This window comes from Phytophthora parasitica, assembly GCF_000247585.1.
Source record: "Phytophthora parasitica INRA-310 unplaced genomic scaffold supercont2.56, whole genome shotgun sequence".
NCBI classification, from domain to species: domain Eukaryota; phylum Oomycota; class Peronosporomycetes; order Peronosporales; family Peronosporaceae; genus Phytophthora; species Phytophthora nicotianae.
Genome location: NW_008649042.1, coordinates 354820 through 368951, shown reverse-complemented (window position 1 = coordinate 368951; position 14132 = coordinate 354820). Strand labels below are relative to the sequence as shown.

The window sequence follows — 14132 nt, the reverse complement described above, 5'->3', positions numbered from 1 at the left end:
CCGTAGTTTCCTCCTATGCTATAGCTTGAGCGAAGTTAGAGTTCGAAAGTACAATTTAATATTTATTTGACTCGACATCTTTTTTTGCGGGGGTAAAAGCTAGTCGGAAAAGTTTTACGCGTCGGTATTCAGTGTTTAAAAGAAAGTTGATCAATGCTATTCGAATTCTACGCTATACACTCGAAGAATCGAAGAATGCAAATTACACGTACAAAGCTTGAGTCTCACCACCGTCACCAAATGCTTGAGCCTCCAGCGCAACGTCGTCGACACCGAGGAATAGATAAGCACTCGTGGGCGGAGAGTAGTCATTCGTCGAGCTGCTGTAGACACATTCACGAGTCTCCAACACAGGTGGACAAGTCGAGACGCCTGACATATACGGGTCGTCCAGTAGCGCTCGGGTGCGTGTCTGCAAGCCGTAGCTGTCGCATCCAGTCGTCCAGCTTGACCACGGCCCCATCGTGCATGTCAATCCACTGCACGACCCTGTTTCGGTCAGCGCCGGGCATGCCGTACCGCCGTTCGCCGCCGCCGTCACCACTTTGCGCGTGCGTGAACGGGTTCCTGTCTTGCTCGCGCACTTCGTCCAGTCCGACCACGCACTCACCGTGCAGTTCACCACCTTCGGGACCTTGCAAGCCATTGACTCCGATAAGCAGGGACACTCAAGGCCTCCGTACATCGGCTCCACCGTGATCTTCCGTGTGCGTGTTGACTGTAGAGTACTCGGGTTACAGGCAGACCAGGAGCTCCAAGCACCAACTTGGCAGTTGATCGGGTCGCACGGTGCCGTGTCAGTGAGAGATGCACATGTTGCTCCACCGTACAGCGGACTGGTTGACACTGTGCGCGTGCGAGTCTTCAATCCAGTCGTCGAGTTACAGGCGCCAAAACTGCCCCAGTCACTCAATTTACAGTCAATCGGGTCACAGAATCCTTGCTCTGTCGTGCTTGGGCAAGCGCTCCCACCGTACATTGGCGTCACCTTCACCGTGCGCGATCTCATCTTGCTGCCGGTTGTCGGGTCACACGTCGACCACGGTCCAAAGTCGTTCATGACGCAGTCCACGCGATCGCACGGCGCAGAGTCCGTCGTGTCTGGACAAGCCGCGCCTCCGTACTTGTCCTTCTGCAGAATATCACGACGGCGAGACTTTGTTCCTGTATTGGGGTCACAGGCAGCCCACACGCTCCAGTCGCTCACGATGCAGTTCACAGGGTCACACGTCGCGTTCTGAAGAAGTTCAGGACACGGGAGGCCGCCATACAACGGAGCTACCGAGATCTCGCGCGATCGAGTCTTGACACCCGCAGCGTCGTTGCACGGCCCGTATATACTCCAGTTACCGACGTGGCAGTTCACCGGCGGCGCCGTCTCGGACTCTGTGGTGCTATCGCAAGCCACGCCGCCACGAACGACAGGCTGGAGGACCTTCCGACTCCGCGTACGGACACCAGTTTTAGCATCGTAGTCGCTCCAGGGTCCCCATGAATCAAGCACACAGTCAACCGGTGGACACGCCGCTGTTTCGGTCAGGGCCGGACAGGCCGTGCCGCCGTACAGCGCGTCCTGTGTAATCGGGCGCGTTCGGGTCTTGGTGGCGTCTGCATCGGTGCAGTTGGTCCAGTCGCTGAAGGGTCCAACAGCACACGGCACAGGGTCGCAGGGTGCTGATTGAGTGAGGTCGGGGCACTTGCAACCACCATAGAGATCGACCTGTTTGACAGTTCTGGCGCGCGATTTCTTGCCGGTTGTCGAGTCACAGGATCCCCACTCACCCCACTCGTTCACCGTGCAGTCAACTGGATCGCACGCCTTGGCTTGAACCGTAATTGGACAAGCTGTTCCGCCGTACAGCGCCGGTTGAAGAACTGGACGCGTCAACTTGCGGAGACCCGAGGACGGATCACACGCCGACCAGTTAGCGTCCCATTCTCCCACGGAACAGTTGACAGGGTCGCAGTTAGTGATTTCTTCGAGTGCTGGACATGCAGCTCCGCCGTACAAAGCTCGCTGTTTGACTGTACGCTTGCGAGTCTTCTTGCCACAGCTTGCGTCACAAGACGACCAGGGGCTCCACTCACTTACTTCGCAGTTCACAGCACCGCAGGGGACTTCTTCACGCGTAGGCCCACATGCCGTGCCGCCGTAGAGTGCTGACTGTACCACCGTGCGCGTACGTACAGAGCCCGTGTCGCTGCCGTCGCTCTTGCACACGCTCCAGTCCGACCAGTTGCTCATGACGCAGTTTACCGGGTCACAGACAGCAGATTCTTCCAGTGCTGGGCACGCGGATCCACCATACTTCGGCTGTGTACTGATAGTGCGTCTACGCGTCTTGGTTTGCGACGCAGCGTCGCAGCTCTCCCAAGGTCCCCACGGAGTCACGACGCAGTGAATCGGGTCACACAGCAGGTCGTTGGTCAGATCCGGACACGCCGCTCCATTGTACAGCGGCTTCTGCGAGATCGCGCGAGACTTGGTCTTCTTGAACGTCACAGGGTCACACTCGCCGTACTCACCCCACTCGCCGACCGTACAGTCAACTGGATCGCAGGCAATTGTTTCGCTCAAAGCAGGACACGACGTGCCACCATGCCGAGACACCTGGGTGGCTGAACGGGTGCGTGTGCGTAGACCCGTGCTAGCGTCGCAGAGGCCGTAGTCGCTCCATGGACCCACTTCGCAGTTGATCGGAGCGCACGTCACATCCTGGGTAAGGTCCGGGCATGGGGTGCCGTCGTACAAAGGCGGTTGCGTGATATTGCGACTGCGGTGCTGCTGAGGGTCATCGCTATCACAAGACGTCCATGCAGACCATTCACTCACACTACAGGGCACTGGATCGCATTTCTTCTGCTGGACCAACGTTGAACACGTCAAACCACCGTAAAGCGGCTCTCGTGTCACGTTTCGAGTCTGCGTGCGCATACCGGTGGAGGCGTCACACTCACTCCAGTCACCCCATGATGACACGGCGCAGTTAACAGGTTCACACGGTCCTTCGGACACAAGAGGCGGGCAGGTAGCACCGCCGTATAGAGCCGGCTGCACCACCGATCGACGCTTGTAGCGCTTTCCACAGGTGTGGTCGCACGAGCCCCAGTCCCCCCAGTCCTTATCCACAGTACAATCAACTGGGTCACACGGCGCAATGTCTTGCAGCGCGTCACAAGCTGTGCCGTTCCGCTGCGGAGCGCGCGTTGCTACACGAGAGCGGGATTTCGTACCAGTCTTTGGTTCACAAGTCTGCCACGAACCCCAAGCTCCCAGTTCACAGTTCACAGGAGGACACGCACGGGTCTGGGTCAACACGTCGCACGCAGCGCCACCACGAACGGCATCCTGCTGGATCGACCGCTCTCGGGTTTGCGTCGGCGTGTAATCCGTGCACTCGCTCCAGTCGCTCCAGTCACTAAGAACACAGTCAATCGACGGACAGTCTACCGATTCCGTTTGCCACGGACATTCGGCGCCGCCGAACGCCGCCGGCACCAGGATTTCCCGTGACCGGGTCGAGGTGAGATCCGTCACACCACAACCCGACCAGTCTGACCAGTTTCCAACGGTGCAGTCCACCGGTGGACATGTCAATGAATCCGTGAGTTCGGGACACTCAGTGCCTCCACGCACAGGTGGCTGCAGGATGGTCCGGTTGCGCGTCCGCACGTACGTCTCCGGGTCACAGCCACTCCAGTCGGTCCAGTCGCTGACGGTGCAGTTGATGGCCTCACACGGTTGTTCTTCCTTCAGGACAGGACACTGTAAAGTAGCTATAAGGGCATCGTCGTCTGAGTTGCCACAGGTCGATGGAGGAGGTGGTTGTTTAACAACATCACGCGTACGGGACCTGGTTGGCGTATCGGCTGTACAGATGGTCCAGTCACTCCATTCGGTTACCTCGCACTTCTGACAGCTTCGCGTCTGGTTAAGGGGCGGGCAAGGTGTGCCGCCGTAAGCAGGTTCAACACGAACAGTGCGAGATCTCGTCTGGAGGGCGGTCACCGGGTCGCAGTCGCCCCACGGTCCCCAAGCAGACACACCACAGTTCACTGCGTCGCACTTTTTCGTCTCCTGAAGCACCGGGCACGCCTTGCCTCCACCTCGTGGTGAAATGGCGATCGTACGGTTGCGTTTGCGATATCCATTGGCATCACAGTCTCCGAACTGTAACCACCCATTAACTTTACAATCGCGTGGGGGACACGCATCCGCTGTTGTAAGCGGTGGACATGCTTTCCCACTGCCCTTGGGCTGAACGGCAATGGTACGAGATCTGCTTCGTGTCCACGTGGACTCGTCACAAGCGGCGTAGTCACCCCAAGGTGAAACTTGGCAGTCAACGTTCACCTTACACGGTTTGGTTTCAATGAGACTCGGACATTTCTTTCCTCCGTCGCGTTCTTTCAACACTGTGCGCGTCCGATTCTTGGTATTCGTGTTCGGGTCACACGCGCCCCAGTCACTCCAGTCACTCACTTGGCAGTCAACGGGGGTGCAGCTTTGTGTATCCTTCAACGACGGGCACTTTGCACCCTTACCAGACTGCGCGGTGGTCACTTGACGCGTACGGGTACGCAGATAATTTGCACTGTTGCAACTTCCCCAGGCGCCCCACTCGCCAACTTTACAGTCAATGCTCGGCTTGCAGCTTCGAGACTGTTGCAGTTCCGGACACGCTCGTCCGTTAGGACCGGCAGCCTGTGTCACATTGCGAGTGCGTCGTTGGGTGTTGGAAGCAGGGTCGCAGATCGAGTAGTCTGACCACTCACTAACTTTGCAGTCCACACGCTTCGGACAGCACGCTTGTGAACCCTGTAGAGCTGGGCACGACTTTCCGCCGTTCTGTGCCGGTGTGAGGACTGAGCGGTTGTGCATCCGTACAAGAAGATCAGGGTCGCAGATGCTCCAGTCGGTCCAGTCGCTCACAACGCAGTCCACCTTCGGTACGGATCGCTCTTCCATCAACGGAGGGCACGCAGCTCCACCGTCAGGCTGTTGGAGCACCGTACGGAATCGACGTTCCTTTCCATTAACGCCACACGAAGTGAACAGTGACCAGGAGCTGACGACGCAGTCCGATGGCTCACAAACTTTCACCTCCTCAAGACTTGGACACGCGGCACCGCCGAAGCGAGCTTGGGCAAGGATAGAGCGGCGACGAGATCGCGTCTTGGTGAGTTTGTTGCATCCTGTCCAGGATGTCCAGTTGCCCACCTTGCAGTCCTCCGGTTGGCACGCTTCTTCTTGAATGAGGTCGGGGCAGTCAGCGCCTCCAAAGGCGCACGGGGTTGTCACGGTACGACGTCGCGTACGCTTTCCAGTAACCAGCGAGCAATCGCTCCAGGTCCCCCAGTTGCTGACTTGGCAAGACACAGGAGCGCAGGCGACGGCCTCAATCAACGCTGGGCATGCAGCTCCACCATCTTGCGGGTTCGTCACCACAATACGAGAGCGCGAACGCTGCTTCGTGGTGGGGTCACAGGCCGAGTACGGGCCCCACAGGCCCACCACACAGTCCACTTTCTTGACCGGTACAGTCTCTTCCAGTGGCGGACACGCTTTGCCACCGTCGGCTTCACGTAAAACAGTACGTCGACGGCATTTCGTGTCGCCACGGAGCTCGTACGGCCCCCACGGACTCACTTGGCAGTCGGTCGGGTTGCAGTTCTGCTGATCCACAAGCGGAGGGCACTCGGTACCGCCGTATTTGGCAGCAACTTGCACCGTTCGGGTGCGTTGACGGATCTTAGAAGCTGAGCAAGGCCCCCAAGACGTCCAGTCGCTCACCTGGCAGGCCACCGGCTCGCACGGAGCAAAGTCCTCGAGTACAGGACACGCGGCGCCGTCACCGATAGGCTGCTGCGAGACACTTCGCGTCCTCTTACGCGTCATCGTGGCGGAGTCACAAGCTCCGAATGGACCCCACGCACTGACCTGGCAATCTCCACACGCCACAAGCTCCACCAGAGGCGGACAGGCCGCACCGCCGTCCTTTGCAGGTGTCACAACGTTTCGAGTTCGTCTGCGTTGCGTTCCAGGAGGACATGATCCAGCTCCGTTGTCGTCCCACACCCACTTACTCACTTGACAGTCCACAGGTTGACAGATCTGTTCGTCTTGTAAGGGCGGACAGGGCGCGCCGCCGTCGCACGGACGGATAACTGATCGCGACCGACGTTTGTATCGGAGTCCATCGGTAGGCTTAACAAAATATTCAAACAGACTCCAGTCACTGACTGTGCAGTCCTGAGGTGTACACGACTGAGTTTCAACCAGAGCAGGACACATCGTGCCGCCATAGCGAGGGGTAGTCAACACATCACGCGTACGCTTCCGTTGCAGCGTCTTGGCGTCACAAACGCTCCAGTCGGTCCAGTTCCCCACGACACACGACACTGGATCACAAGGAGCTGTCTCCGTTAGAGCGGGGCAATCCGCACCGCCATTTTGAGCTGCGGTTGACACGGATCTCGACCGAGTCTTGGTACCGGTTAACGGGTTGCACGTTGAGAAATCGCTCCACGCACTCACCACACAGTCCACACACGTCACAGTTTCTTGCAGAGAGGGACACGCAGCGCCACCGTCTTGTGCCGCCGTGAGGACCGTTCGGGTGCGTGGACGCAGCTTGGTGATGGGGTCACAGACTCCACTCCAGGACCAGGGACTCACCACACAATCGACGGGGTTGCACGTGGCTTCTTCCACTAACGGCGGACACGGGTTGCCGCCGTCAGCTTGGCAAGTGACTTCACGAATGCGAGTCTTTTTGGTCCCTAGAATCTTCCAGGGACTCCACGGACTCACGGCACAGTCGACGGGAGTGCAAGACGCGACTTCATAGAGAGAGGGACAAGCTGTACCGCCGTATTGCGGCCATGTTGTTATGAAACGGGAATGACTCTTCTTGCCGAACAGACAAATGCTCCACGGCGTCCAGTCACTGACGACGCAGTTGATGGGATCGCATGGAGCAGTCTCGGTCGTTGGTGGACAGGCAGCGCCACCGTCTTGGGCCGGCAGAAGAACGGTGCGCGTGCGCGTCTTCTTACCGCACGAGCGGTCGCATGCTGTGTAGTCGGACCAAGGTCCGACCTGACAGTCTTGAGGCACACAGCGCTGCGTGTCTTCTAGAGGATGACAAGCAGCGCCGCCGTTCTTGGGCCATACAGTCACATATCGACGACGTGTCTTGGTCGAGTAGACAGAGTAGCAGGTGCTGAAGGATCCCCAGTCACTCACTTGGCAGTCAACCGGCTGCTGGTACGAATATGAGTACGCCGGCTGGAAGAGATTAGAGATCCAGAACGTGTCTTTTTCAGCCACAGCTCCTGGCGACAACGCCACTACCAGAGCCAACGCCATCGAGGCGAGGCGGGTAGGATTGAGGAGCATTGGAGTGGACACTTGACACGGGACAGTTGATACTTGACTTGGACGCTATAAAACACTTGTTAAGGGGCGGATAAACTTGATGTGGGATGGATAAAGCCTTTTCAAGAATGAGATGAGTGGCATGAGAGCTCTTGAGCGCCACAAGTCGAGAGGAATCTTTCTCAAGGGCTTATCAACCGTCCATTTCGGCACTGATACTATTACTTGTCAACATTCGCAGGATCCCGCCGTTTGATAAGCTGGGAGAAGTCGCGAAAAGAGATATCTTCGACAGCAACATACAATCTCCAAGTTGTTCAAATCTTTTGGGTGCGCACGACCAGTCGTCTACGAAAGGCCGCGATCTTGGCAATGTGAAAGGCATGAGTGTTTGTCAAAGTTGAAGCTGAATAGGAGTGAGTGCTCACATTCGCCTTATCAAATGAGATCTAGGCCGTTTTACTTGTTAATAGACAAGATGATCGGGAATTTTTCCGGAAACTCAATGTTGGTGTTTGTAACCCCAGACACGACTCAGTCCTTCTTCTAACGGTACTTTCAACTTTGCATATCGGTCTCGTTAGCAGACGATTTACTTTCTAAATTCCCCCCCCCCCCGCAACATCACTTCACGATTTCCAAGTGTTAAACTCTCGTGTGTGTTTGGCGAATGTTATTCACTGCCTCCGATTTTTCTCTTTTTTTTTTTTGGAGCAGTTAACGATAGCCCGTTTCCATCAGACAACGGGCGACATTTAGGCATAGTCGTGGGCGTGTTCCGTAATTCACCCAAAAGTGAACAGTTCAATTGTTTTTCAGGTGGAAACGAACGCGGAACACCACAACAAAATAGGAAATGCACGTGTGTAGAGCTCAGTTATCCTCAGAGTCCACGTTGTTTCCCAATAAAACTGTGTCGCAATATATTCCCTACTTGCATCATCCAGTTCGTAAAACATGATGGCAGCGCTAGGATCAGTCATGAGCAGTCTGGTGAACATGAATCGCTGGTCCACCGGGACCTTGTCCGTGAAAATCTTAATCGCCTCGCCAGAACGGGAAAGCGGTCGACCCCTACTGTGACGCGAAAGAAGAGAGACTGCAATCAATTCCTGCCCTTCAGCCATTACTCGCATCGATTCACTTATTTTCTCACTAGTCGTCTTTTGTCGTTTGGCTATCGTTCCTCTTCTTGTCATGCTATATCAGCTTGGTCGGCGGACAACACTACGCTTTTCCATGACTGATGAGTCTTTGTCCGCTTCTCGTATTGTTGATTCATGATCGAAACAATTGGGTCGTTGACTCCGTCGATCTGAATGATCAAACTGAGCTTCCACCACGGCCGAAGGTATGTCTTCACTCTCATTAGCATCGTCAGAGTCACTAAACTCAGTGAGCGAAGAAGGAGCCGATCGTGACCGCCCTGAAACGTCTTCATTATATATCCCGTTGCGGCAGCTTGAGAGAGGATTGTACCCAGCTCCGTATACATGAATAGAGGTATTGTCTTAAACTCTCTTGCTTGGGGGGGGGGGGGGAACACGGCGATTCGCCATATTGAACTTTATTCGTCGCAACCATGACGAAGTCGCATATGCGCATGGTACTTCAGATGCAACAATGAGGCGGGAGACACGGAGCTAATTGATGCAGACGATGGTGCCATGAAAACGGTGGTGACATCGCAACAGCAATGTGAATGGACTACGTTGTTACTCTTGCCAAAAGATACGGGGAGGTCAGTGCTCTGAAAAAATAAATATAATACAATTATTATAGCATTGTATTTATTTAATAATTTAATATTGGCTTTCGTAAAAGCCCGTAAAATATAAAATTGTCCCCGTAATTACTGTATTGATTTCTTACCAGTGGACTGGTGGGGAGGTGCCTCGACGTTGGTGGTTCTGGTAGGTTCTAGTTAGTCGTCTGCTAGCGGAAATACTTACTCTCATTCTTCATTCCAACCTCTCGGGCCCATGTCGACTTCTCGCAGCGTGTGCAACTTCTACTTTACGGATTGCGGCGACGGCGTCTTCACGTGCAAGCAGTGCAATACGAGTCGCAAACAAGCTCCTGGGTCCGGCTACTAAAACCTGCTCAGTCATCTAGCGACGAAGCACCGAGACCACCTCGCCGTCTTCGAGGCTAGTCAACAGGGCCAGACGCTTCAGGACCACGGCTTCGTTGACACCAGGACGATGGAGATATTCAAGTGGATGGAGTGGGTGATCATGCGAAACCTTCCGTTATCGGAGGTGGACGACACGCTGACGCGGGGACTAGCTGGTATTAAGCCCGTGTCATCCCAGACGCTTCTTCGCCACATGCGTCACGTGACCTCGCAAGTGGGTGCTACCGTCGCTGAGCTTCTCGGGGACAGCTTCGGTTTGTTGTTCGACGGATGGACCTGCGGAACAGTCCACTTTGTTGGCATCTTCGGCGTTAGTGTTCGCGACGGCGTGCGGAGACAGCCGCTGCTGTCAATTTCGATGGCTGAGGATGGGCAGTCGGCCGATGCTCACATCGAAATGATCGACAACGTTCTCGGTGTCTACGAAAAGAACCGAAGATGCTGCGCTTCGTCGTCGGCGATAACTGCCCCACGAACAAGGCTATCGCTACTCGGCTCAAGGTTCCCCTGATCGGCTGTGCAAGCCACCGCTTCAATCTGGCGGTTTGCGAGTATCTAACCGAATATGCGGACCTCATCGCTGAAGTTCAAGTTCTGTGCATCCAGCTGCGACACCCAAACAACAGCGCAGCGCTGGCAGCGTTCACGGGCCTCAAGCCGCTGAAGGCCACCGTGACCCGTTGGTCATCTACTTACGAGATGCTCAAGCGCTATGTCGAGATTCGAGACGCTATCAAGATGGTGCAAGCTGTTGAAGATTTAGTGCCACGTCCAAGCTCTCACCGCCGTATTGTTCAGCTTCTGAGCAAGCTGGGTGACCTTGACAGCGTATGCGTAAAGTTGCAGAGCGAGGAGCTAACGCTTGCTGACGTCCGGCTTTTTTTCGACGCCGTGGTGGTGAAGTACCCGGTAACGGCAAGTTACCTCAAGGCTGATGCCAGTATTGTGCACTCTCCTGTTTTTGAGAGGGCCGTCGTGAAAGTTCAGGGTGATCGCAGGCTTCAAGCAGACGAAGAAGCTGCTGTCGAGCCCTTTCTGGTCGTCCAACCTTCTTCAGCCCGGCCGACCAAGCAGGTGGACTTCGCTACAGCCACACTCCGGCAAGCCAAGAAGGCTCGCCACGCGTCAGCACAGAAGTACGACGAGATGTTGAGCCAACTGCCGCCAACTAGCAACCGATGTGAGCGCCTCTTTTCACAGTGCAAGCTAATTCTCACCCCACGGCGGTCAAGTCTGCTGCCAGCGAACTTTGAGATGCTCGTGTTTCTACGAGCGAATCGCGACCTTTGGAGCTTCACCTCGCTTGTTGGCATTGATGATGTTTAGAAAGTAGTTTGCGCACGAGAAACTTGAGAGCTACAACGCTGCCGAAAAAAAGGTTTAGACTCCTTATTGTGTGTTCGTCCAAATTTAATTTTATGTTTTCTTTCAGAACCCAACAAAACTGCTGCTCAGGCTGGCTCGTATCTTGCCGTCGCCGGCTATATTTGACTGGCTAAAAGAACCCAGCTTGGATGATAGTCACCAGCCTTCTCTGCAGCAGTGGGCTTCGAACCCAAGCCAGTAGCGTGATAGGGTCAATCTCACACCACTGCCCCGTCCTGACCCTTGCAATACAGCAAAATAATTGAATAATTTATTATTGTGGATTGGTATATTGCAATGATTATTACGTGCTTCTGTGATGCCCAGTACAATTTTTTATTTTATTGTAAGAGCACTGGGGGAGGTGGTAGTGTAGGGGCTCACGCAAAAGTACTACCTCCTAGACCGACTAATGCACAGTTCTGGTAAATCGGATTAATATAAGAGAATGTTTTTTTATTATCTAATTTTATGTCACCCGTTAATATTTGTTCTTACAGGCACACTCCCTTCAATCAGGTGGACTACCATTCCATCCGCCCAAATTCGGGCGCTTAGATGATAGCTTATTCGATCTCAAATTCTTCTGGAATTTGGTATGCGGAACGCGCGGATTATGTAGCGATCAGCTGGATCAAAAATATCAGCTGAAATGGCCTCAATCAGCTGGAATCTGGACGGGCGGAAACAGGCCCCGATCTTGCTTTTACCTTCTTGTCGCCTTTATTTAGATGTGGGATCACTGGAATATGTAGTCGATTTCAATTACCCTGGTAACATCGACTGAAATAATTCACACACCTACTGGTCGACAATCAAGGGTTTCGACACGTACGCTGTCCTCGCCAGTTTGAAAATTTCCGTTGTCCAGATACGAGTCCATCAACTCATCTTTACATTGCCATATATGCACGTACGATGTCCAAGATGATGATCACGCAACTTACTAAAATGCGGTTTTCTCGATGTCGTTGCCGTACTTTCATTTTCGAATGGATTCGGTCTCTAGCATGAGCGGTGTGGACGCTTACTACGTACGATGACGCAATATACACTAAAAGCATAATTGCAAACATTAATACAGGTGCTTGCCTCAGGCTGCAAAAACCACCAGTCGACAAGCGTTTCCCACTTCTGCGTTGATGGCATGGCCGAATACCTAGAATTCGCGTTCCGTAACTCTCCGTACGCGATGACCAAAGAGTAGTGACGTCAATTATATATTGTTCGCCCCTTAACTGCAGACGGAAAATGCTACGCTTGGCATGACGATGACGGCACAGCGTGGGCAATAAATGCGACGGCGAGTGGAAATGAAACAGTGGCCGTGCTGGAGCAGAGTAACTGCGGTGGATCAGTTGGGAGCTACTCCATTGAGCCTGCCTCCAACCATATCTCAATACTAGAAATTGTACTATGATGACCGGTGATAACGACAGGTTAGCGCTTACTTTGCAAAAGTCTACTACGTGGACCCGTCGTCATTGGGCAGCTCAAGTATGGCGACTCGACCGCACAGTACGTTCGATTGGTCGGTCAGCCCTATCAAGCACCACCGATTTATCAGGTGGAGCTAACACAACGACTGTGCGTCGAGTTTAGTCGCATAAATCACGTACGTAACCGAGAGGAGAAAAAATCTCTGGATACTATATCCAGAGACCTTGTAACGACATTGTAATACTTGATTATTAATCAGATACATCCCCGTTCTCTATTTATTGGCTTGTTATATGTATAGATAAATGGAATTCGTCGTGCAACTTGCACGTCGAATATATTATGCTGTTTGGTAGTATATTCTGATTTTAATTTTAAGGATCACAAGTCGTAGCGATGGAAGTTCTTGATGCTCGTGTGGAGGAGGTCCTTGGAAATACTACTGCTGGTGCGACAAAGTACGTGTATCTCCGAGCTCTTACTCGTTTTATCAAGTGGCTTTACGAGACATCAGATGAGGACCGCCGCCAGTCACTTTTCGCGATCTCGTTTGTGACATCGAGACGATAAATGCAGACACAATTGCGGAGTGGTTTGCCAGGTCTCCTGTAGTGAGTCCAATAGACTTAAGTACGCTAACAACGCAAGAGTGCATGCGCTACCTCACTTCGATGGAACAACGTGGTGTGACTGGGAAGTCTACCTTTGGCATTGTGCGATCGGCTATTGTTTATCTTTACAACATAACAGGCAATTCTCGGCCAAGTGGTTTCTGTTGAAAATGGCAAAACGTGTGCCACCTGCTCGCGTGGAAGACGACAAACAAGCGGGAGGATAGTCTTCTTGTGGTGGACCTAAGGATTGCCCCAGTTAAATCAGGTGGTCACAGTGAGGTGCATACTGAGATATGCTGGTGCCATCGGGAAACACCAGCATTGCGTGTGAAGCAACGCTCACAAGACGGTTGAGGTTAGTACAGGACGTGAGGGGCTGGACTAGCAGTTGTGATCAAGCTAATTATCAATTCACTTTCAATTTTCTCTTCTAGTTATCAAGTCGGTCTTCTCTTGCCAGCAAATTCCTCAGCAAATCTACAAAGTGCAACAGGTTCTGAGCCCAAGTACCGTAATCTGCCAGTAGAAGACCGTCACGATGTCTGAGGACAGACCGGTCCAAGGACGTCTCAACTTCGACGATCTCGATAGTCCCCAGGCGATGCCACCGATAGCTCGTGCCGAACGAGCACATTGCCGCGCACTGGGTCAAGTGGATAGTGAGCTGCGCAATCAGCCGCACACTCCGCCTGGGTCACCTGAACAACGGGCAATGCCAAGGCGAATGGGTACGCCAGAGAGCTACCAAGGCTTGTTTACACCTGAGCATGCATCGCGAACGACACCGTCATCACGATCCTCGCCGATATCAGACAGCGATATGGCTGACATGCTGATAGACCGACTGGAGGAAGCCATGACCGTGATACGCATGCAAAAGAAGCTGCTGAAGGAGCAGAGACTTGCTGCTATCCAGCGAGAAGCAGCGCTCAAACGAGAGCACGACGTCAAACAAAGACAAGCCGCCGAAGCTGAAGAGAAAGAGGCCGCTACAGAGCAACGACCTCGCACTGAAACTGGAGGTGCCGATGTGGTGCAAAACGCCGCACCAAACGCTCAACCCAGCGCCGTGACAGGAACGCAGTCTACAGTCACAGACGCGACGCTACCCGTGGGGGCGGACTCGCAGCACGGGCAGCAATTAAAGAAGATTGTGACCGTAGTCCCAACACCAGACGTCACACGCCAGCCATTG

The 14132-nt window shown here is 53.8% G+C and overlaps 4 protein-coding genes across 4 annotated transcripts; 3 read left to right on the top strand and 1 right to left on the bottom strand.

The window, feature by feature from the left end:
- Positions 1–78: 78 nt before the first annotated feature.
- PPTG_16264 (hypothetical protein) lies at positions 79–7501 on the bottom strand. Its single transcript, XM_008913898.1, has one exon. The coding sequence runs from the start codon at positions 7400–7402 to the stop codon at positions 203–205; it is 7200 nt and encodes a 2399-aa protein (XP_008912146.1). The 5' UTR covers positions 7403–7501; the 3' UTR covers positions 79–202.
- A 1862-nt stretch (positions 7502–9363) lies between these two features.
- PPTG_16263 (hypothetical protein) lies at positions 9364–10844 on the top strand (the record flags this gene model as incomplete). The annotated part of the gene is made up of 3 exons (XM_008913897.1): positions 9364–9434; positions 9489–9936; positions 9999–10844. 3 exons carry the CDS (start codon positions 9364–9366, stop codon positions 10842–10844), a joined length of 1365 nt encoding a protein of 454 aa, XP_008912145.1.
- Positions 10845–11893: 1049 nt separating this feature from the next.
- Positions 11894–13161, top strand: PPTG_23913 (hypothetical protein; the record flags this gene model as incomplete). The annotated part of the gene is made up of 5 exons (XM_008913896.1): positions 11894–11917; positions 11968–12058; positions 12345–12401; positions 12703–12781; positions 13074–13161. 5 exons carry the CDS (start codon positions 11894–11896, stop codon positions 13159–13161), a joined length of 339 nt encoding a protein of 112 aa, XP_008912144.1.
- Positions 13162–13475: 314 nt separating this feature from the next.
- On the top strand, positions 13476–14082 carry PPTG_16262 (hypothetical protein; the record flags this gene model as incomplete). Its single annotated transcript, XM_008913895.1, has 2 exons — positions 13476–13970; positions 14014–14082. 2 exons carry the CDS (start codon positions 13476–13478, stop codon positions 14080–14082), a joined length of 564 nt encoding a protein of 187 aa, XP_008912143.1.
- Between the last annotated feature and the right edge of the window lie 50 nt (positions 14083–14132).

Bases quoted from the DNA above. Each gene is read 5' to 3' on its own strand.
- PPTG_16264 (XM_008913898.1), bottom strand. From the start codon at position 7,402: ATGCTCCTCAATCCTACCCGCCTCGCCTCGATGGCGTTGGCTCTGGTA.